Below are 25,965 nucleotides of genomic sequence, written 5' to 3' on the forward strand. Positions count from 1 at the left end.
CTAGTTGTGTGACCCTGGGAAAGTCACTTAACTCGCATTGCCCTGCCCCCCCCCCAAGAAGAATAAAATGTAAGCTCCTTCCTAGCAGAGATTGTTTTATTCATTGCATTTGATTCCCTGTTGCCTATCAGTGTGTAGGTGCATAATAAATACTTGGTGATTAACTGAACTTCTGTAATTAATTCAGGTAAACATTTAGGAGAGGGGGAGAGGGAGAGGGAGAGAGGGAGTGTAAACAATTCTACCTAAAAAATCATCATCAACAATAAAAGATATAGATTAGAAAGTATAATCGAATTCCTTTCCATAAAACCTCTAGTCACTTTGAATTGTTAAAAATCCATTTTAAAATTTCTTCACATACCCACAAAAATGTATTTTCATAACTTTGGCATTGAGATCTATAAATTTTTCAAATAGACACATTCCAAAAATACTAGAAAACATACATTCAATTGGACAACATATCCCAAGTCTTGAGTATATAGCAACATTATACATTTGTATATAGTTAAAATGTAGGAAAAGGGCTAACTTTTTAAAAAAGAAATTTGTTTACCTCGAATATCTGTGCAAATTGTGTCTCTTTACTGGAAAATATTGCATGGATACAGTGAATAGCATATTTGGCTTGACGTGGAGGTCCTTTTTTAGCTTTGTGATGTAGAACTGGAAGCAAAGCCCTAAAATAAAATTAAGAAACAGAAAATAGGGAAATAAGAATAAAAAAGACGTATACTTTATATTTTAGTGCATATGCATTTAAAGTATCCTAAGTGTAGATAGACAAGTTTTCCAGATGTCTACTCAGAATAAATTTCAGTATAAATTCATGTAGTATAAATTCAAGCTTAAGGGTGATAGATTTTGCTTTTTCCCCCATTCTTTATAAATAAAAATGAGAAGAATGGATTTTTAATTAAGTAAGTAGCACTATTAAATGTAATATTTATGGCCCAATGTTTCCCTTATCTGTACAGTCCTGTTCTTCCCACCATGGCTTAGCTCCCATCACCTTACACTATCTACACAATGCAGTCGAAAATTCTTAGCCTAGCATTCATTTGAACATCTCCAGTAATTTACTTGTTCTAATTTACTTTATTCTAATCACTTATAGATCCTTAACATGAACTCAACACCCATCAATCTGGAATGCTCCCCCCCAATGCCTCTCACACTCACAAATTTCCATATTAACTTTTTGTTTGGAATTTCTTTCCTTCCACTTCAATTATCAAAATCCTCTCTTACCCTTCAAGGTCCCACTTAAATTCCACATAAAAACACCTTTGTGACTATGCTGAATAAAAGCAATCTATTCTTTTGACAGAAGCCTACACCTCTTAGTTTGTACAATTCATATGGAAGTTATCCATACTTTTTTGTATTTTAAACATCTGTCTTCATGTCCTGTCTCCTTTACATGATTATAAGTTCCTGAAAGTGAAGAAGTGTCTTATAGTACTTTATGCACAAATAAATACTTTCTAAGTGGGATGTGATCAATGGATATTTGTTGAATTAATGAATGAAAGGCTTTTAATTAATGCAGAATAGTCTAGAACCTAGCTTCTTAAACTGTGGGTTGCAACCTCATATGAGGTCACATAACTGAAAGTAGGGGTCAGGAAAAATTTGGCAACAGTAAAACATTATGTGTACCTATTTTATATATCTATATACCCAGAGTTGCGTAAAAATTTCTTAGGCAAAAAGGAGTCACAAGTGGAAAAAGTTTAAGAATCCCTGGTCTAGAACTTTCAGGAAGGTAGTCTGGTATAGAGGAAACACTGTAACTATCATAAGACCAGATTCCACCTTTAATAATAGTGTGCCGTAGCTTATCATCTGAACTTCAGTTTCCACCTCTGTAAAGTAGAAATACTATACAGCAATATATAAATGAGCTCTAATCATTATTATTTTTAATAATGATAATCATATACAGTCTTCATAATACCATCACTGTACTGATCTAAATACAAATGATACTTTTTCCTACTCACAGAATCACAAAGTTGTTGTTTTTTGGGTTTTTTGTGAGGCAACTGGGGTTAAGTGACTTGCCCAGGGTCACACAGCTGGTAAGTATTAAGTGTCTGAGACCACATTTGAACTCAGGTACTCCTGACTTCTGGGCCAATGCTCTATCCACTGTGCCACCTAGCTGCCCCAATCATAAAGTTTTTAGAACTTAACAGTGCCTTATTTAGAGTGTCTCTTCATCTATGGATATGGGAAAAGTGCATGTTCAAACAGGGGATAAATCAGATCACAGAAGATAAAATGGACAATTTACTAAACTGTGCCAATCATTTGACACAATACTACCAGGCCTATATTCCAAAGACATCAACAAAAGAGGAGAAAAAGTTCCATATGATCAAGAATATGTGTTGTAGCTCTTTTGGTAGTGGCAAAAAACTGGAAACTAAGGGGATATCAATCAATTAGGAAAGGGCTAAATCATTTTTGTTATATAAATATAATGGGGGGGGTGGCAAGTTCGGTGGCACTGTGGATAAAATATCGGCCCTTGATTCAGGAGGATCTGAGTGCAAATCTGACCTCAGATACTTGACACTTACTAGCCGTGTGACCCTGAGCAAGTCACTTAACCTTCATTGCCCCGCAAAACAAAAACAAAACATAAATATAATGGAATATTATTGTACTGCAAGAAATGAAGAGATGGTTTCAAGAGAAACCTGGGAAGACTTGTATGAAATGATGCAGAGTGAAATGAGCAGAATCAGAAGAATAATTTATCTAACAATAATGTAAAAATGAACAATTTTGAAAGACTTTTTTGGGGGGTGTGGGGGCAATGAGAGTTAAGTGACTTGCACAGGGTCACACAGCTAGCGTCAAGTGTCTGAGGCTGGATTTGAACTCAGATCCTCCTGAATCCAGGGCCAGTGCTTTATCCACTGTGCCATCTAACTGCCCTGAAAGACTCAACTCTTATGCAATAATCAATCATGATTCCAAAAGACTGAAGGTGAAAAATGCTACTCAATTCCTGACAAAAAGATGATGGAGTAAATATGAAGAATGAGACATACATTTTGGATATAACCTTGTTACAAGGATTTTGTTTGTTTGTTGGGGGATAGGTTGGGATTGGAGTGAGCAGGTAAGGGGGAGGGGGGTATGTGTGAATTAATGTTTGATAACTGAAAAAACTCAATTAAAAAAAAAAAACCTGAATGGGACCCTTATAGCGTTCTTCCATTAAAATCCAATCCCTTCATTTTACAGTTATAGAAACCAAGTGAGGTTGAAGAATTTTCTCATAGCCAGGCAAGTAGGTCACTTAGGATATGATTCCATGCAGTCTAACTATATACAAAAAACCTAAATTCAGCTTTGTCATTCTGTTACTATCAGCTGATGGTGGCAAAGATGGCAAATTGTAGAAAGAATAGGAAGATGAAAACACCTTAATTTAAATTGCAAGAAATATATAAAGAAATCTTTCACAGTAAGCATTTTAAAAGTACTTTCCTAGCACGTAGCAGAGGACCAGAAAGATTAACAAATGACTGTTGACTGATTACAGTCATAATACCATTATTTTAAAAGAAATTGTTTATAACAATCATTTTATTCTAAAATCAGCCCCACAAAAGTCACACATTCAATAATTTATTTTTCTTTTATATAAAATTTATATTTTAATACAGGTCAAAGTAACTATGACCTGTATTATGATACAGATAGTGGTGGGATTTCAAAGAATGAACCTTAACAAACAGACATGAAGTCTTTTTGGAAAGAGAATCCTCATGTCTATGGGGGCCAAAATCAGTACCTCTTAAATGGGAGTTTAAGTGGCAAGTGATAATCTCTGAGCTGCATGATGGTATGAAGGCTTCAGAATCTAAGAATACCTACTATGATATATGATAGATTCCCTATAATGTTATTCTTGGTAACACATACTATAGTAAATGTTGAGGAAGAAAAAAAAGCAGCTACTTTTTGGTCTAAATAAGCCACTTGGATTTACCTGTCTTATGATGTCCTTTTGGTACAAATGATCTATCATCATGAGACATTCAACAAGTATTTGTCACAACAAGGTAGTATTTGTGTCCCCATTACTGAGCACAGTGTTTGGCAAGTAGCAAAGACTTAATAAATGCTAGTTTCCTTTCTTCTTTCCTTATCAATAAAACCTGTCCATCCACCTAATATCCTCATTTCTATTGATGGCACCACCATCATCAAAGCAAATCAGACTTCAATCTTGAAGCAAATTTGACTCTACTCTTTCCTTTATCACTTCCAAACCCAATTTGTTAAGTCTTGTCAATTCTATAGATGTTTTAGGTCTAGTATCTTCCCTTCCCAACCTAATATACTAGGTTAGAATCTGAATCACCTTCTGCCTAAAATAATTCTCCTAACTAGAGTCACAGCATCTGCTATTTCTGCTTTATAAGCCATCCTTGACATCTATGTTAAAGAATCACCTTAATGCACAGATCTAATCACAATTTCTCCACTCAAAAAACTGTTAGTAACTCTATTGCCTATGAAAAAATACAAATCCTTTAGCTTAGTATTTAGGATCCTGCATAATTTAGCTTCAATTTACCTTTTCAGCTTTATTTCACAGTATTCTCCTTTCAGACTCTATGCTCCAATAAAACTGGGGACCTCTCTCGCCCCTCCCCATTGCTCATCTTTCCCATCTATGCTTTTCCCAAACTTGTAAAAGTCTTCTTCATTCCTACCCCACCTTCAAAGTTCCCCCATATCTCTGTTTCTATCCTTCCTCTCCCTCAAGGCCTACCTCAGATGCTTCTTCCTTTATAAAGCTATCTAAATTTGCCTACCAAGAAGCAATTTCTTCCCCTCCTTAAATACTTTGAGGTCCGTGGTTCATCTCTTCTATGAATTTAATAATTTTCCAACTGTATTTTAGTTATTTATGAAAATGTCTCATTCTCTCTCAGTTGTCTATACTCCTTCAGCAGAGGAGGACTTTCTTGTTTTAAATTTTATGTTTCGGGGCAGCTAGGTGGCACGGTGGATAGAGCACTGGCCCTGGATTCAGGAGGACCTGAGTTCAAATCCAGCCTCAGACACTTAACACACTTACTAGCTGTGTGACCCTGGGCAAGTCACTTAACCCCAATTGCCTCACCAAAAAAAACATATAAATAAATAAATAAAACAAATTTTATGTTTCGGCACCTCTCATAAAATAAAGGTTTAAAGGAAATAAAGTTTGTTTTACTGAACTGAAATGTATTGGTGAAGAGCTTGCCTACTTTTATTTCCATTATTTATATTTTATATTTAAAATAGACATTTATTTTCCTATGAAATTCTGAGTCATACACATACTTAGAAATGATGTGAATCTTAGAAATTGACTTTGAAAAGTTAAATTTGTGCCTATCAATTTACAATCTCACTCCTAAAAATTTCACTGACATTAAAAAAACTTTCATATTGTTCTACTTTATATTATTCTTTGAGAGATTAGACAAGCCCAATTTAATGATGCTTAAATATTTCCTTTTGAGCCAACATTTAATTCAATGACTTTCTTCACCTCTACTCCCCTGGCCCCAAAACACATAGATGCATACACACACACACACACACACACACACACACACACACACACACACACACACACACACAAGCATAAATTCTCTTTCTGAACTTAATATTATCTGACATAGTATTTGCCAATGTCAGTTTAAAATAAGGTGCCAGTCTTGTGCAAGAGATTCCAACCCTTATTATAGAAAATAATGCAATTTTTTCAGTGTTTTTCTAAATTCCATCCAAATAGAAAATATTTCATTTTATCCAGAAAAACTATTTTATTTTAAAATATATTTTAAGTTTTAAACCATACTATTATTCTAGTTAACAACAGTTCTGAGACTGCTTATGATGAAATTTTCTGGGAAAAGCAAAAGACCAGAAAAAAATTTGTCCTATGGGGAGTTATTTCTACTGCTTAAAAATTGAACACAAATGGAGTAAATTCAACTTACGATCTTATATGTGGGAAGTCTTCTTCAATTTTGCTTCCTGTGTTTTTGAAAATTTGTAATGCAGCTTCTGCTACTTTTTCATCATCCATTTTTAGGCAAGCCAGAAGAGATTCAAAAGTTTCAGCCGAATGGAATGAGATAGGATGTGTAAATGAGAGTACCTTTAAAAAATTATTTTTAAATGATTATTACATTTGTATACCTTCATAAATGTTCAAATGTTACTCTTTATCAAACCAGAGATATTATCTAATAGACATATTACAACTAATAATCTGATGTGTGAACTAGGCCTTATTTTTAAACTCAAGTTTCTTCATATGTAAAATGAAGTGGTTAGAATACATCTCACTTCCCTCCCAATTCTAACATTCAGTAATTTTACTACCAAGCATAAGTTTATGAAGAATGGAAAAGAAATTGTTAACTTTAGGTTATAATCCTTCATACTAGTGGTACTATTAACTAAACTAGCCCAGACAGTGCAGAACTGGTCTTAGTTTTCAAGAGGTCAAAGAACAGTTTTAGAACCTCACTTCAATAAGTTGTTTAAGTTTAATAATGCTATCATCCCGGGGCAGCTAGATGGCACAGTGGATAGAGCACCAGCCCTGGATTCAGGAGTACCTGAGTTCAAATCCGGCCTCAGACACTTAACACTTACTAGCTGTGTGACCCTGGGCAAGTCACTTAACCCCAATTGCCCCGCAAAAAAAAAAAAATAATAATGCTATCATCCAGAAGATACTTTTAAGAATTCTTCAAATGATAATTTAATACTACTTGAACAAAACTATTATATTGTCAATTTCTCATTTTCTCCACCTTATCTGCTATAAATTGGGTTTGTTTTAATTTTGCATGGGACAATGAGGGTTGACTTGCCCAGGGTCATACAGCTAGTAAGTGTCAAGTGTCTGAGGCTGGATTTGAACTCAGGTTCTCCTGAATCCAGGGCTGGTGCTTTATTCACTGCACTATCTAGCTGCCCCCTTATAAATTTCTAATGATGGATAATAATTCATACTCAAACTCAGTAACCTTGATATAGTCTATTTGCCTGTTTCTCTCCCTATCTTTCTGATTATTCTTTCTTGTCTATTTTATTAGCTTCTCTTTTTAATCCCAGCCACTCTCCAAGACTTAGTTTTTGGCTCTTGTCAGTAAAGATTAAAAGTTTTTTGAAATTTCATATACTTTCACAACTTCATAGAACCCAGAATATGAGATGGGCAGCAGGAAAAATGTGCTGGACCTGAAGGAAAGACTCTAGCTTCAGATCCCACCTCTGACACTTAATTAAACTGTATGACCACAGAGAAGTTACTCGGTTTTCCTTACCTATAAAATGGGGTTAACAACTATAATGCTTATCTCACATGATTTTTGTGAGAATCAAATGAGATAATATAAAGGGCTAAGAAAACCTTAAAGTATTATATAAATGTCAGTTGTTGTTGTATTATCTCATCCAACCTTCTCATTTAATAGATGAGAAAGCTCAGGCCCAAAGAGATTAAATGAAGCCTTCTCAAGTCGGATCAGTAAGTGACAAAGGAGGGCCTATATCTTGCCCCTATCTAACATGCTGGACTAAGGCCCCCAATTGACATTTTTAGTCACATCTTTCACCTTTAATCTACTATCTTCAGCTGTCTTCAAAAGAATAGATACCACCAAATTATTGTCTCAGATATATTAAGGTAGGTAAGTGGTATGACAGAGTATTGGGTTTGGATTCATGAAGACCTGAGTGCAAATCCTACCTCAAATAATGACTGTGTGACCCTGAATAAATTACTTCTCTCAGACTCAGTTTCCTCACATGTAAAATGGGGTTGATAATAATAGCAACTGCCTCAAAAGGGTTGTTCTGAGGATCAGCTGAAATAACATAGGCAAAAGGGCTTTATAAAATTTAAAGCACTATAAATGTTAGTTCCTATTATTACATATTTTAAATTGAATTCATTACTTTATTCCTTCTTTCCAACATGCATCATCTCTATCAAATGCATAGCTGTCCCCTGGAAACTTATTGGCAAGGTTTTTTTTGATTCCTTTCTTTCTCTCCACGTGTTCCTTACACCCATATTTTCACACAATACCTATACCCATTTCCTATCGGCCACCAGATTCTGTCAATTCTTCCTCTATAGGAAATTGAGATTCACAGAGCTAAATGACTTGTCATGCTAGTGTCAACTGGAATTCAAACCCAGCTCTCTTGGGTACAAATCCAGGGTTCTTTACATTATATCACCTTGTTTAATTAAGCTCTCTATACTTTTTGGGGGGGGGAGGGGTTTGAGGCAATTGGGGTTAAGTGACTTGCCCAGGGTCACACAGCTAGTAAGTGTCAAGAGCTTAAGGCCGCATTTGAACTCTATCCACTGTACCGCCTAGCTGCCCCTCTATACATTTTTTAATTCCTGAGAAGAGGGCTAAATCAAAGGCTCAGGAACAAGGTCTACCATAAGCTAGAAGCTCATAATATGAGTTTTGAGTGGGTTTTGTTTTTTTCCATTAGAAGTAATAAGTTTATGCAGAGCCATCCCCATTCTCTTTCCCTTTGTGGTTAATAACAAGCAATTAAGAACTTGGTAGTCAGGATCATGGGTCACAGATTGTAGCAACATTCCCTATACCCTCTCCCATGACAAGTTAAAGAGGCTACTGGGAAATAGAACATAAAGCCTTAAGATTTCATTAGAACACAAGCATAATTTAGGGTTATGATATTTAAATATATCATAACTTTTAAAAAATGTTGTTTTATATATAAATGGGAATTACTGTTGCATAACAGTACTACACAGCCCATGCAACTCTAAACCTAGAAAAAAGTACACATAGGTAAGTTTTTTTAAAAATGCATGTTTTCCATTACATATAGAATCACAATTAGAATATGCTGAATGTATTTACAAAGTATTTCAATCAGTTAACATATTAAGTATTCATGTGACAAGTACCAGGGATACAAGTAAAAAGAATGAAACAACCCCAACTCATGAGGAGCTTATATTCAAATGGGGAAGACATCAAGATGTACTTAATGTCAAGTCTACTTACCTTAAGCAATTCAAGGCCTGCCCTGATTGCCTGATCAGTTGGAACACCCTCATCTTCATCATCTGCTGTTCCATCTATTGACTTGTTCACTTGCTTAATAAGAGCACTAAAGAAGAACCAAAGTTCAAGAAAAAAAATTTTATATATATATATATAATTATATTTCATATACATTCAAATTAGAGTTCAATATAATTTCATATGGAAAAGTACCATAGAGAATTTCAAAATTAAAACGGATTAAGTTCCAAAATACAGACATCTTTTCAGAAATATCATTTCTCATATTATTCAAAAGGAAGGAAAGAAGAGTTTACCAGGTTATTTATTTTATCTTTCACAGAAAGTAACTTCATAATATTTACTAATTACAATAATTTAAGAGAATATTAGAATGACTGAATTTTTTGGAATGATAAAAGGATTTGCCAGTAGACTTGTTAAAAAAGCCAAATGGTATTGTCAAAATGAAAATATCTAAAATTTTTAGTTCAATAAGCTGCAAGTTTTGAGTACAATCAAAGAAAGAAACTATTCCCCCAAAAAACAGAAAAAGGAAATGAAAACAATTACCTATTCCTACAGTAAAAACAAAAATGTGGAAAGTCATAGTGGAAAAGACTTCATTATAACATTAAGAAAAAGAACTATACAAATCAAAGTCACAGAAATTTAGGATTAGAAAGAACCTCACAAGCCCTCTATTTTAAGCCATATCCCAAAGGAACCCCAACTAAAATATGCTCAACAAATAGTCATCCAGCATATGGCTGAAAAGCTCCAAAGAAGGTGAAACCACCAACTTCAGAGAATGCCTGTCATTTTAGGGTAGCTATAATTGTTGGTTTGGGGTTTGGGGTTTTTTTGCAGTGCAGTGGGGGTTAAGTGACTTGCCCAGGGTTACACAGCTAGTACCAAGTGTCTGAGATCGGATTTGAACTCATGTCCTCCTGAATCTAGGTCCAGTGCTCTATCCACTGCGCCACCTAGCTGCCCCCAGGTAGCTATAATTGTTAAGAATTTTTTTTTCAGATGAGAAAGCCCATGTGCCACTTTTATAAGTTCCAATCCATTGCCTCAGGCTCTTCCACCTGAGACCAAACATAACAAAGGTAATACCTGTTCCTCCCAACAGCCCTTCAAATATTAGAACTCAACTATCACACCCTCTATTTTTCCACATACTCTTTAATCCTAGTGCCTTCCCTCCATAGATTATCTCCAATTTACCTATCTTTGGATCTTTAGCACTTAGCACTATGCCTATGATATAGTAAGTATCTAACAAATCAAACAGAATCATAGAATGTCATAGAGAAACTTGACAGCCAGGAACAACATTAGTTTAGAAAATAAAATGATCTGTAAAAATATCACAGAAGTGGGGGGTAGCTAGGTGGCACAGTGAATAGAGCACTGGCCCTGGATTCAGGAGGACCTGAGTTCAAATCTAGCCTCAGACACTTGACTAACTGTGTGACCGTGGGCAAGTCACTTAACCCTCACGACCCACTACCTCCCCCGAAAATATCACATAAGTGGACTACTAATAAGAAGATAAAGAGGACCAAAAAGAAGTTTAGAGAAAGCTTCGTATGAAACCCAGTTTAACTAAATCAATTCAGGAGTATTTAAAGAAAAAAGTAAAAGGAAAATACCACTCAATTTAAAAAAAATATGGAAAACATGTGTCAACATTTCTAGAACATAATATTTCTCTATGACAACAAAGCTGCCACAAAAGGACTCTAATATTTCAGTACCCAATGCAGTACATGGACAAATGAAAACTGAACTGAAGAAATGAAAAAGAGAAGAGCAGCTAGACTACACTTGTTATACACAGAAGAGATCTATGCTCCAGGGGGCACAATTTTCAAGATACTAAGAGATAAATTCTAAAGCTATCCAAGAGGAGAAAGATACTAAACTCCTGGACAAAATCACATAAGATATTAAAACCATGAAAAAGTATTCAAAAGACATCAATAATTAATACATGTGAGGAAAGGAGTAGGATCTCATAAATGATATTTTACTCATATATGAGTCTAAGAGAAAAAAACCTTATAATGGATGAACCTTTCATTAAAGGACTTTTATGACAGGTCAAATACAAGCAACACCTGGGTGTGAACTGACTGCCATCAGCACCATTAAAGGGTGATCTCAGATTCAATAAAATAATGAAACACTATCATCTAATAATGATAAAGGCATAAGTTCAAAAGAAATAATAAAGTTTCATGTGGCACAAAGCAGGATAATAAATTGCATAGTGAATTCAAGTGGGCTGTAGAATTTTAAAAATTATTAATATTTTATTTTCACATCATTTCCCAATACATCCCTCCTCCTAACCATTTTCAGAGTTTTAATCCTTCTTTATAACAAAGAGGAAGGAGGGGCAGCTAGGTGGCACAGTGGATAGAGCACAGGCCCTGGACTCAGGAGGACCTGAGTTCAAATCTGGCCTCAGACACTTAACACTTACTAGCTGGGTGACCCTGGGCAAGCCACTTAACCCCAATTGCCTCACCAAAAAAAAGGAAAGGAAAACTCAGTCCTATATAAAAACCAACAAATACATCAACCACAATATAAGTATGTTCCACATTTAGCTGTAGCATATTACTAACCATGACTTGCACATGGAATTTGGAATAAAGGGATGGGTTAATCTTTCCTATCAGATTTTTCTCCATCCATCTTCCAGAGAATTGCACCATGATCCTTAGGCTCTAAAGGATAATGAAGCGTCTACCTAAGTCAGGGACTGTTTGTCAATGTATTTAATTATAGCAGCTTACAGAAGTCTGGAAGAAATTTAAGAGATGATATTAATGAACTTCCCTAGAGTAATAATAATTAGTATTAGTGGGACTTTTCAACCAATACTACATTCATTACTTATCTTTAACTAAAAACCTGCCTTTCTTCCTGAAAATACCAAATCTCTTACAACCTCTGAGGGGGAAAAACATTCACTTCAACTCACAGGAACAAGGGATCAAATCACCACTGCTCCTTCTAGATCAGTCTACCACTTTTCCTCTTTTGAGGAATATTTCAAACATTAGGAAGACTTAAAAAAAGATGGAAGAGACATGTTTTTGAGCAGAGGGGAAAAGGATAAAAGAAAGGGTGAAACTGAAGAGACAAAGGGAGTAAATGAAAGAAAAAACATCTGCTACACGGCTTTACCATGCTAACTAGGTCTGCTAAAAACTTCTACTGAGGGGCAGCTAGGTGGCACAGGGGATAGAGCACCGGCCCTAGATTCAGGAGGACCTGAGTTCAAATTCGACCTCAGACACTTCATACTTACTAGCTGTGTGACCTTGGGCAAGTCACTTAACCCTCAATGCTCTGCAAAACAAACAAACTTCTACTGAGTTCTACCTGCCATTCAGTAAACCTTTTAATTTATTTCTTGATGACTCCCCTCTCTATTCTCCCATAACTTTTTCCCCCTCCCAGCACTTCCCTTGTTTTCAAAAACTAATTTTGTCACATAATTTACTAAAGAAGACCATCAATAATGATAGCTTCCTAAAATGTCCTCTCTATCCAACTGAAAACATCTGTCTTGTCTCATGCTTTTCTATTTCCCTTTTGTTTCAGAAAAAAGAGCCTTTCCTTTCCCAGACTAACGGGCTACCTTTATTCTTGATCTCATTAAGAATGATGAAGAATATTTTGGTGTGAATACAGGGAGGGAAAAACAAGCAATATCATAATGACAGTTAAACATTTACAGAAAAGGCATTAACTCAAATGCTATTTTTACCGTTTTCCCATGAATCACAGCTTTCCATTCAATAAACATGTATTATGTATCAGTAAGCATGACGTTAAAGGCTTTATAGTGAAATGAACAGAACAAAAATGACTAAAAGAACTGAAATTCAAGATAAAGTAAAGAAATAAGAGCACCAAGAGATAAAATCTAATCCGAGTACTGAACGAACTTGCAATTGTTGAATCTTTGAAGAATAAGGGGGTGTAGGATAACTTATAAGAATATTGGAGGGCAGCTAGGTGGCACAGCACCGGCCCTGGAATCAGGAGTACCTGAGTTCAAGTCCGGCCTCAGACACTTGACATTTACTAGTTGTGTGACCCTGGGCAAGTCACTTAACCCCCATGGCCCCCGCCAAAAAAGAGAGAGAGAGAGAGAGAGAATATATTGACAAACATTATCTCCTTTTTTCAAAAAGCGGAAGAAAATGGATACTTGAAATTATCAACCAACTTTGTAAAATTTTAGAAAGAATTCTATTAAAAGGCCTGTAAGCACTTGACAAGGGCTAAGAATAAGTCATGACAGACTAAAATAATTTCCTTTTTGACAGGGTTGCTATCTGAGGAATGCTATGGACATATTTTACTTGGACTTCATCTAGTAAGATTTCTCATCATATGCTTGTGATTAGGATAATATACAAACCTGAGTTTACAATCTTTAAAAACTCCTTTAAATTTTTTTTCAGGGGCATCTTCATGGTTCCATCTTTGATTTTTCCTTCTCTTCACCTTCATATCTAATTAGTTATCATTTCTGAAAATTCTACCCATAAAACATCTGTTCTTTCTTCTCTTCTCTATTCCCATTTGTACCAGGGTTCTTATTACCATCTACTTGTACTTCTGTCAACTCCATATTCCAATCCGGAAACATAACTACCAGAATAATTTTCTTAATACACAAATCGGGCAATGTCAGTACCCTATGGAAAATCTTCAATTGCTTTTAACCGTATACTTCAAACTGTTGCATAGCACTCAAGACTCCAGCTTTACTGAGTGCCAAATATTCTTCTTCACATGTTTTATTTATATGTGTATATATATATGTGTGTGTATATATATATGTGTGTGTGTATATATATATATATATATATACACACATACATATATATACACACACACACACACACACACACACACACACACACACACACCCTTGGAGTTTTTTTGGTCCTATCCCTTTGTTCAAATTATTCCTCATAACTGGAAGGCCTCCCCACTCACAACTTGATGAGTTACTATATATCCTTTAAAGTTCAACTCAAATATCACCTCCTCAATAAAACCTTTTCACACTTTATTTTATTTGCACCTGTCTACTGTACTTAGGTATTTTTTTGTTATAATTATTTGTGACTGTCATAAACCACAAAATTAGCATAAGGACAGCAGAGGTCACATATTCCTCATATCTTTTCCTCAGTGCCAAGCATAATGCTCTACATTAGTGGTATCAAAATCAAATAGAGGGGCAGCTAGGTGGCGCAGTGGATAGAGCACCGGCCCTGGAGTCAGGAGTACCTGAGTTCAAATCCGGCCTCAGACACTTAACATGTACTAGCTGTGTGACCCTGGGCAAGTCACTTAACCCCAATTGCCTCACTTAAAAAAAAAATCAAATAGAAAGAGAACCCTAAAGGCAGCTTACTGACACAGAAAACCACAAATCAACATTATCCATGTTGTACTGTAATTTTATTTCTTTTATCTTGTTCAGGCTACAACAGGGAGTTTTACAGCCTAGGCTGCATTCATTTCAGAGGGTAAATGCCAGAGTTTGACACCTTTGCTCTACAAATAACAGAAGCTTAATAAATGTCTGTTGAATTCTTTAGAACTACTTAACTAACGGGGCCCAAAGGATTATGATTAATGTTTTGAAGCCAATTTGGAGAGATTTCTCTAGTAAAGCTCTGTTCCTAACCACATCATGTTCAAAATCTTTATCAATTAACTAAACGAAAACGCAAATAGCAAGGTGACCAAACTGATAAGGAATATGAAAGGATTAACTAATATATTAAATAACAGAATTAGGGTTCAAAAAAACCTCAAACTAGAATGATGGGTTCAATTTAAGATGAGATTTAATATGAAGAAACAAAGTTTACTACATGTGTGATACAAAAGTCAATTCGAGGGGCAGCTAGGTGGCGCGGTGGATAGAGCACGGGCCCTGGAGTCAGGAGTACCTGAGTTTAAATCCAGCCTCAGACACTTAACACTTACTAGCTGTGTGACCCTGGGCAAGTCACTTAGCCCCAATTGCCTCACTTAAAAAGTCAATTCAAGGATAGAATGAGAGAAGAATGTAAACTTCCTGTAAGTAGGTAATCTTTTATTTTTGTCTTTGTATATCTAGAGCCTAACTTAGTTCCTTGTAAAAGATACTAAGGTAAAAATTAAATGTTGAATTGAATTAAATTTACTTTTACTGAAACCTGACTCTCCCCTGATGACACACCTTCCCCAATACTGGCTGCACCTTCATTCATTCTCCTTGCTCACTGGTCAAGGCAGGGCAGTTAGAATATTCCTTGCTCCCTATTCTCACTTCCAGGTACTCCTCATTCTTCCATCATTCAGTAACCTCTTCTCCTCTGAGATCCAAGCTATTCATATTTACCAATAAAAATCCTTATAGCCGTTGTCTATGGTACCCCAAGGTCACTCACCTTCTTTCCTCAAGGACTTCAATACTTGGCCTAGGATTTTTCTCTCCTCCTCAACTCCTACCCTCCTGCATACTGACTCTCTTGTAATACCCTAACTACTCAGTTTACCTACTCACCACCTCCTGGGCTGCTTGTTCCTACTACCTCAGTCACATACACATATGGTTATACCCTAGATCTTGCCATCACAAACAAATGTACTATGTCAATATTCAAGGATTATGAAACCCTCTTATCCAACCATAATATACTGGCTTTTCACCTCTCACTCTGCCTATCCTTACATAATCCTACTTTCTGCATCATGACCACCAATCCCTTGAATGGATTTGGTATCACATGCATATTTTATAAACAACTCCGCCAAAATAATATAATACAAATATTAGAAACAGAATCTCATTTACTACTTATTACCAAATAAATTCATTTTTTAACAACTAATTCTGAGTTTTATTTTCTGAAAGTTCAATAAAATTCATTATATTGACACTACAGATATGGATCTTTTAAAAATATTGATATCTAGGATTTATTAAAGTGTTACTAGTCAATATGAAGTATACCCAAAGAAAAATACATAGGACCCCAGATATAGAGAGGGAAGGACACTTAGAAGCCTTTCAGCCCAATCCATTTACAATGAATAAACCAGGAACCAAAAAAAATCAAGTTACTTGTCTAAGGTCTCACAGGTAATGAGACTGACACTATAGTTTATCTCATCTTTGATAAATAACCAAAGAAATTCTGAGAGCATGAAGGTATTTAGAAATAATCTGTTTTCTAAAATTCCTCATTTTAGAAATGAGGAAAGTAAAGTATAGAGAAATAAAAGGATGCAGTCAAAGACATAATGATTTAAAAGCATATTTCATAGCTTAATTAACAAAATGAAGGCTTACAGGCTACTTGATAAGAAAGAGAAATTAAATTTATTTAGAATGGGATCTGGATGGGGAGGAATCAACATCACAGTACAAAAAAGTGTCTGAAATAAAAAGGGAAAAAACCCAACTAGTCTATTATCTAACAAGTCAAGTCTCCTCATAAATACTATCACAGTACCTTTGCACAACAAAAATATTTCAGACTTTAGACAAATTCATTTTTAGCATCATTTAATATAATATTTCTAGGACAATGAAGTAATTTCAAATCCAATGAAAAAGGAAGCAAATAGTAACAAAATTAAACTTTTATATACCTTTCCTTCAAGGAGTAGAGAACATGACATAAAAGTTTTTCTATGAAATAGATAAATATATAGCTAGTTCAACTTTAGAGGTGAAAAAAAATTTTTAAATAATTTTTGTATGACTTCAACCACTGCTCTTTAAAATAGTCAACTCTAAAGGGGCGGCTAGGTGGCGCAGTGGATAGAGCACCGGTCCTGGAGTCAGGAGTACCTGAGTTCAAATCCGACCTCAGACACTTAACACTTACTAGCTGTGTGACCCTGGGCAAGTCACTTAACCCCAATTGTCTCACTTAAAAATAAATAAATAAGTAAGTATATATATATATATATATATATATATATATATATATATATATATATATATATATATATATAAAATGGCAAGGGAAATGAAATACGAATGCATTAGTATGAGAGAGTTCATAGGACAAGAGACTTTCATATTTGCAAATACCTTATAGATTCAGTATCTATATGCACCGGAGCTATCCTCTCCAGGAGAAATTTAATCATTTCCAGAAAAGGATTTGTAGGCTGTTTGGGGTTGCCCAACTTCTTCGTAATTTCACGCTGTAACATATTTTATAATATTAATAACATAATTTTTTAAAAGTCATTAAAAATAAAAGATATGAATAGTTTTCAGAAGGAAAGTACAACTATCATTCATACAAAAAAATAAGAAAAAAATGTAAATTTTTAGTTATACTCTCCAATCTATCAAATTTAAAATGCAAGAAAACTTACTAAACTGTTTATAACCTTTAACCTAGTGATCTCACTGTGGAAGATATATTCCAAAATCAGTAACAGAAGGAAAAGTCCTATTAATACCAAAATATTCAGAGTAACACGTTTTGCTGCAGGGAAGTACTGTAAACAAAAGTAAGTAACCATTATTTGATGAATGGGTAAACATTATATTAAATTGTATTTAATGGAATGTTACTGTGCTGTATGATGTGAATATGATGGCTCCAAAGACACATCAGTAGACCTGAAAGAACTGATAGTGGAGAAAGTAAATCTGATGAGTACAGTAACTTAAATGAAAAAATTTCAGAATTTTGATTAGATTGTTACCAAAATTGATCTCAGAAAGTAGGTGATGAGAACACTTTCCTACTAGATAGGAGGAGTGGAGAGTCTACTTACACTTTATCTACTGTGATAACTCAGGGTTTTTTTTTTGTTTTACTATTTCTGTTATGAGGGTGGGTTTAGAAGAGTACAGGAGTAAATGGCAAGTAACTGACATACAAATAATATAATAGATCAACAAAATATTTTAAATAAATATTAGATATTTGACATTTTTATTCTTACCACACATCCTTCAGCCTGCTTGCAGGAACATGTTGGACTAACAAGCATTTCTAACTGATTTCTTATTTTCTCATCATCTTCCAAAACTTGTGTGAATTTTTTCATAAAATCCTGAGCCTTACCAGGATCAGGCAAATTTCCTTTAAACAAATAATTGAAATAAAATTAAATTACAAATAAAGACATTCTCAAAATTTTATATTATGAATGTATTCTGTTCCTTATATCAATTTTGGGAATTGGGACTGTAAATAGTCCAAGGGTCAAGTCTCAGTTGAAGAAAGTTAACTTGTTTGTAACCAGTAAGAGTTTGTGGAACTGAACTGCATTCTAGAAAGATAATCATTAAGAAAGGAAGGTTAATCTGGAAAGGACTAAACTAATTAATCCTAGGTAGCTTTTTATAGAATATAATAATACTAAACATCAAGCACATAGTGATGTCAATTTCCCCAAATTCTATTGGTTTTAAGATCATTAGGCCAATTCTTTCCTTGTAAGTGGTGAAACAATTAAAGCCTTAATTGTTGTTTAAAGGACGTTGCTTTACTTCAATTGGTTTTGTGTTTGGTTTTGAACATTTTGTCAAATTAGAAATGCCTCATACAATAAGATTATTACGATCAATTAGAAATTGCAAAGAGGAAACAACCAGCTCTAGATGGTGCAGTAAGTAAATACTTTTTCATTCAGCATTGTTATGTTACCTTCCTCAAAGTATCTCTGAATTAGCAAAATCTATGTTAAAAGTAACTAATATTCATGGTTTACATGATAATTTATTTCTTGAATTCTCTAATACTGATGAGTGTCAGTGATCATGCTTAACAAAGTTAGAGCACACAATGCTTAACTGGTATTACTACATGTGTGAAACTAATATAAATTCATTTAGTTTCAAATAGTTGATATAATTTGTTTAATAAATTACAAAAAATTACAATCTTCCTTACAGAGATGAACCTCTAAATCCACGTGTGAAATTATAAAGTCAAATTCCACAAACCTAGGTATGGTAATAGAAGTGATATAATATAGGAACTCCCTCCACCTCTTCAGAATGCAGTGGATGTATAACTTGAAAGTTTGAGGGTTGACAGATGCAAAGTAGTTGAGGGACTTGGCCTATTATCACATAGCTATTTTAAGAGGTGAGACTTGAACGCTTCTTTTCCCGAATCTAAGTCCAGCACTCTACCACTTAACTATATTGCTTCTTTAAAACCTTATTTTTCCACAATCGAAACTTTCTTAAGTCACTAAGTTTAGAAACCACATTTTCTTCTTTCTTCAGTTTAATACACATCACACTCAAGTGTCTCATTGGGACTAATCACAACTAGGGCTCTGGAAGAATACTCTCCAAGGTGTCTACAACCAAGCATCCGGAGTAACAATTTACATTTTAAATTCTGCAAAATGCTTTACATAAATTGTCTTATTTGAGACTCATAATCTTGTGAAGTTGGTACTCCACGTTTTATTACCCTCACTTTAAAGATGAGACAATTGAGTCATGGAAAGGTTAAAAAAGCTGCCCATGTTCACAAAACAATTAAGTGACAAAGAAGAAGAATTACAGCAGAACAACTTTTTTGTTTGTTTGTTTTATTGGCAAGGAAGCGCATAAAAGGAATGGTTTACAGGTAGCCTCCATCTTTCTTCATCCTCTCAGGAAAGAATAAATGTAGTCATGGAATAAAAATACCTTGAGCTCTAGCAATCTTTTTCTCTCTCTCTATTCAATGATAGGACCTATTAGATATTCCTGGTATCTGATCTAGAATAACTGTGAGGAAAATAGTATTATCAACCTATTTTGAAAGAAGTTCTCATATAATAAATACATATCTTTAACCTAAACTTTGGCTCATCAGAGGATTAACTGGGAAGTTAAAGCTGTACATAAAAATCACATTCCAAGAAATTATTCTATATAGAAAATTTTCTTCATACTCCAACAACTTCGCTCCCTCTGATTGGCTGGTTGATCTCAAAACCCAAATTTTAAGGAGGATGCACAGGCCAACTATGTTGCCATTTATCTCCAGGATGCACTCCTGATTTAGACTTTCTCTTCCATGTCACCAGGCTGGAAAGCTTCATGTTTTTTTTCCTGTACCTACTCTCCCTCCCCCACTTTTCAGCTGCCTTTTATGTATTGTCTTTCCCCCATTAAAGTGTTAACTTCTTGATGGCAGAACTTTCTTTTTGCTTATATTTATATTTCTAGCACTTAATATGGTGCCTGTCAAATAAGTACTCAATAAACGTTTGCTGACTTGACAAAAGCAATGATGAATTTCCTGAATTGAATAGAAAACAGTATTTCCTGAAAAGGAAAAGAGATGTAGATAATAGAGTAGTAGTTACATAAAGCTCTTATAATATATGCCAACCCTTTATCAATTCAACATCATCTAGGCACTTGGGAAATAAAGATAAAATATGTAACAGTCCTTGCTTTCTAGGAGCTGGCAATCGACTGGTGTGATACTGTACATATATAAGGAAATACAAAGTACACAAAGAGTAATTTCAGGAGTTAGAGAGCATGAATAACTGGTAGGGATTAGGGGAAGATCTCATAAAAACAAAAGTACTTGAACCATGCTTTAAAAAAAGGAATTCAATGAAGCAGAGGTGAGAGACCACTTATACTAAGGGAAAAGGACAACAGTAAATTGCTAGTATAACAAATTCATGTTTTATACCTTAGAGACAATGGGCACCACTGACTAATTTTTAGTAAAAGAAATAACTTGGTGAGATCTGTGCTTTAGGAATATCAATTTGGCAGCTGTATATAGATTGGAGAGGGAAGATTATTATATCCAGGAAAAAGATGATGAGAACAGGAACTGGAGTGGAAGCTGAGTGAGTGAAGAGACAAATTAGAATTAACGAGATGTAGGGTTGACAAAACAGACTTAAAAGTTAAGAATAACTCCAAGGATACAAACCGGAGTAACTTAAAGGATGGTGGTACTGCCAACAGAAATGGAGTTTTGTAAAAAGGATGAATTTGGACATCAGAGAGGGGAGGGTTCAACATTATACATGTCAAATCTGAGATGCGTATCAGATATCTAGGTAGAGATATATAGTATCTATAATTCAGAACTAGAAGTTCAGCATAGAGATAAGGGTCAATGTAGATTTGGGAATTATTTGCATAAATATAACCGAACTTAATCATCAACCAATCATCCAACAAGAATTTTATGAAACATGAGCTAAGTACTGGGCCAGGTACTGGAGATAAAAATACCCTGTTCTCAAGGAACTTATACTGTATTGGAGAAAGAGGAGGGCCAAGGACAGAAGCATGGGAGATATCCACACTTAGTAAACAGAAGAAAGATGATGATGGTCCACACCAAAAGAAACTAAGGAACTAATAATAAATAATGAGATAAATAGGAGAACTAAGAGTGAAAAATGTTAGATAGAAAAACATAGGGAGGAAATAATATTCAAAACATGACAAAATATGACAACATGACAAAAGATGCTGAGAGGTCAACACTAAGAAAAGGAAATAGAATTCAGCAGTTAGATAGTTGGTAATAACAGACAAAGCAATTTCAACTGATTCAGTGGGTCTCTGAAGCTGGATAACAAGAGCATGAAAAGCAAGTGGGAAATGAGGAAACGGAGTTAATATAGACAAAGATTTCTAGGAGTTTGGATGTGAAAAGTACAACATAAGGGGCAGCTAGATGGCACAGTGGATAGAGCATCAGCCCTGGAGTCAGGAGTACCTGAGTTCAAATCCGGCTTCAGACACAACGCTTACTAGCTGTGTGACCCTGGGCAAGTCACTTAACCCCACCCAATTGCCTCACTTAAAAAAAAAAAAAAGAAAAGAAAAAGAAAAGTACAATATATATCATACCATAGTTTTAGTCATGGAAAGCTGGTTTTTAGGGATAAAGGAGATCTGGGAATGTTTGTAGGCAAGTAGAGGATAAAATGGATGAAAAAGATTAAAGGTGATAGAAAGAAAGGAAATGATAAAAAAGTAGGGTTCCCAGAAGAAATGGGATTTAAGAGTATATGTGGAAGAGGATGATTTGGTAAAGAAAATCTCCCCAAGAGACTTGTGCATAGGTGGAGAGAATAAAGGCTAATGAAGATGGGCTTTGAGATACATATACATATAAAGTGAGAAAGAAGAAAGTTCACAACAGATGTCCTCTATTAAAGTAGAAGGCAAGGAACCCTGCTGAGAGGTAGATGTAAGGATGTAGTTCAGGAGGTCTGAGAAGAGGATAAGATTTTGAAAAGCCCAAGACAAAAGATCTAGAATCAAATCATGAAGGACTGCCATGTACTAGTGAAGGTCCAATTTAGATTACCCAACATAAATTTATAGTGAACTCAGATCACATGGCTGTTTGATTTTCTCTAGGAACATTCAGTAGCATGAGTGACGAAGTTGAGAGGTTCAAGCAAGGCATGAATGATGGTAGGATGGCGGGGGTGGGGGCCTGCTTGTAAAGGACTCAAGTAAAGCTGATACTATATAATTGAATGAAGAAAAAGAGACAAAAACAGGAGTTACAGACTAGAAGTACATAGAGGGATAGAGATAATGGGGAAGATTAAGTCAAAGTGAATATTAAGAAGAGGTTTAAGAAGGAGAGGTACAGGGGGCGGGCTAGGTGGCACAGTGGATAAAGTACCGGCCCTGAATTCAGGAGTACCTGAGTTCAAATCCAGCCTCAGACACTTGACACTTACTAGGTGTGTGACCCTGGGCAAGTCACTTAACCCCACCCAATTGCCTCACTTAAAAAAAAAAAAAAGAAAAGAAAAAGAAAAGTACAATATATATCATACCATAGTTTTAGTCATGGAAAGCTGGTTTTTAGGGATAAAGGAGATCTGGGAATGTTTGTAGGCAAGTAGAGGATAAAATGGATGAAAAAGATTAAAGGTGATAGAAAGAAAGGAAATGATAAAAAAGTAGGGTTCCCAGAAGAAATGGGATTTAAGAGTATATGTGGAAGAGGATGATTTGGTAAAGAAAATCTCCCCAAGAGACTTGTGCATAGGTGGAGAGAATAAAGGCTAATGAAGATGGGCTTTGAGATACATATACATATAAAGTGAGAAAGAAGAAAGTTCACAACAGATGTCCTCTATTAAAGTAGAAGGCAAGGAACCCTGCTGAGAGGTAGATGTAAGGATGTAGTTCAGGAGGTCTGAGAAGAGGATAAGATTTTGAAAAGCCCAAGACAAAAGATCTAGAATCAAATCATGAAGGACTGCCATGTACTAGTGAAGGTCCAATTTAGATTACCCAACATAAATTTATAGTGAACTCAGATCACATGGCTGTTTGATTTTCTCTAGGAACATTCAGTAGCATGAGTGACGAAGTTGAGAGGTTCAAGCAAGGCATGAATGATGGTAGGATGGCGGGGGTGGGGGCCTGCTTGTAAAGGACTCAAGTAAAGCTGATACTATATAATTGAATGAAGAAAAAGAGACAAAAACAGGAGTTACAGACTAGAAGTACATAGAGGGATAGAGATAATGGGGAAGATTAAGTCAAAGTGAATATTAAGAAGAGGTTTAAGAAGGAGAGGTACAGGGGGCGGGCTAGGTGGCACAGTGGATAAAGTACCGGCCCTGAATTCAGGAGTACCTGAGTTCAAATCCAGCCTCAGACACTTGACACTTACTAGGTGTGTGACCCTGGGCAAGTCACTTAACCCCCATTGCTCCGAAAAAAAAAAAAAAAAAGCCAGCCTTAGGGCAGCTAGATGGCACAGTGGATAGAGCACCGGCCCTGGAGTCAGGAGTACCTGAGTTCAAATCTGGCCTCAGACACTTAACACTTACTAGCTGTGTGACCCTGGGCAAGTCACTTAACGCCAGTTGCCTCACTTTAAAAAAAAAAAAAAAAGAAGGATAGGCACAGGGAAAGATGTTAAGAATATGAGGTTACGGGGCGGCTAGGTGGTACAGTAGATAAAGCACCGGCCCTGGATTCAGGAGTACCTGAGTTCAAATCTGGCCTCAGACACTTGACACTTTCTAGCTGTGTGACCCTGGGCAAGTCACTTAACCCCCACTGCCCCGCAAAAAAAAAAAAAAAAAAAAAGAATATGAGGTTACAATCATACAGAGGAATTTCAATATTCTACATTATGGAGTTGGAAAAATTATTGGTGATGTTCTCATTAATGGTATGACCATTCTGATATGTAGCTGAGGTGGACTGAAGTCAGTAGAAGTGGGAATTGTGTACACAGAGGAACTGGGAGATCAAAGTATTTGAGGGGACACGTACATACAACTATCCTCATTGCTTCTCTATTAAAATATACTAAGCATCACACACAGAAAGAGAACATTAAAAAATTGCAAATCACAAAGACTAGCAAAAAAGCTAGTGAGGATGACAGTGACTCTACTTTTCCTATATTATCATTTATAGACAACTATACAAAATACTTAAAATTCACATCTAGAAGGGTTATTTAAATTCAATCTTGACAATTATATTAAAGACTTTAAATGACTTACTTGTAATTATCATCACTTTTGAAAATATGGCTTTACCACTGGCATCTGTCTGTAAGTCACAAAAAAATACAAAATTATAAATCACTGCAAATAAATTTCATTATATATAAATATGTAAAGGATTTTTTAATTTCATGAGCATGGGGAACTCTCTCTTTCATACAGATAGACAACCAGTCTGATTTAATAATAAGTCCTAGGGAGTTAGTCATGATGCCTCTATAATTTTCACTATAAATTATAAGTTTCATTAAAAAGTCAACTTTTCATGATACGTAGTTTTTAAAAGCATGATTTATTGATGTTCTCCATTCAAAAGACTTGGTGCCATTGATAAAAGACAAGGTAAATGTTTTGTGTTGATATGCATTGATAACATGTCAATATTCATCTTCTGAAATGGTATTCAAAAAGAACAGAACTAAATATTCAAAAAACATCTTTACCTTAATAGCTTAGTTTCTCTTCTGGAAAAAAAAAATGCCTGCCAATTAGATGTACATGCAGCAGATTTCCCTAAACAAGGTAATCCTAGGTCAACTAGCCAAGTACCCCCATCACTACTACATGCAGGAACATTAGAGTTAAAAATTTTTATTATGCTTTCCCGAAATATTATTTGTGGTTAACAAATACTTCCTATGTAATTCATTTACATACTTTCATTTCTTTATGCTGTAGCAACACAAAACCCCCAAGTTTACCAGGCCTTGGTTTTCTAAGTGCTTATAGAGGAAAAAAGAACTCTTATGTCATTTATCTATTTTGGTAGAACAAGGTAAAGTTGAATCCTCTTTGAAATAACACTCGATGGCAAATATAACAAAAATGGATGTTGGAGGGGATGTGGGAAATCTGGGAAGCTAATCCACTGTTGGTGGAGTTGTGAAAAGATCCAACCATTCTGGAGAGCGATTTGGAACTATGCCTAAAGGGCTATAGAAATGTGCATACCCTTTAATGTAGCAATACCACTGCTAGGTTCATATCCCAAAGACATCCCCCAAAAGAGAAAAAGACCTATTTGTACAAAAATATTTATAGCAGCTCTTTTTAGGGTGGCTAAGAACTGGAAATCAAAGGGATGCCCATCAACTGGGGAATGGCTAAACAAGCTGTGGTATATATTGTGCTATAAGAAATGACAAGCAGGATTTCAGAAACGTTTGGAACGACTTATATGAACTGATGTATAGTGAAGTGAGCAGAACAAAGAGAACATTTTGCACAGAGACAGCAATATTGTCTGATGAAGAATTGTGAAAGACTTAACTATTCTCAACAATACAATGACCCAAGATAAACCCAAAGG

At 35.2% G+C, this 25,965-nt stretch overlaps 1 protein-coding gene across 1 annotated transcript in view; it reads right to left on the bottom strand.

Moving 5' to 3' along the window:
* PDS5B (PDS5 cohesin associated factor B) overlaps positions 1-25,965 on the bottom strand; it is a 171,207-nt gene that overhangs the window by 59,902 nt on the left and 85,340 nt on the right. Inside the window, 6 exon segments of the mRNA XM_043995123.1 lie at positions 560-683; positions 6,027-6,187; positions 9,102-9,207; positions 17,242-17,357; positions 18,114-18,253; positions 24,654-24,702. Of these exon segments, the coding sequence (XP_043851058.1) occupies positions 560-683; positions 6,027-6,187; positions 9,102-9,207; positions 17,242-17,357; positions 18,114-18,253; positions 24,654-24,702 (696 nt within the window).

Source organism: Dromiciops gliroides, chromosome 3, assembly GCF_019393635.1.
Source record: "Dromiciops gliroides isolate mDroGli1 chromosome 3, mDroGli1.pri, whole genome shotgun sequence".
In the NCBI taxonomy this organism is placed as follows: Eukaryota; Metazoa; Chordata; class Mammalia; order Microbiotheria; family Microbiotheriidae; genus Dromiciops; species Dromiciops gliroides.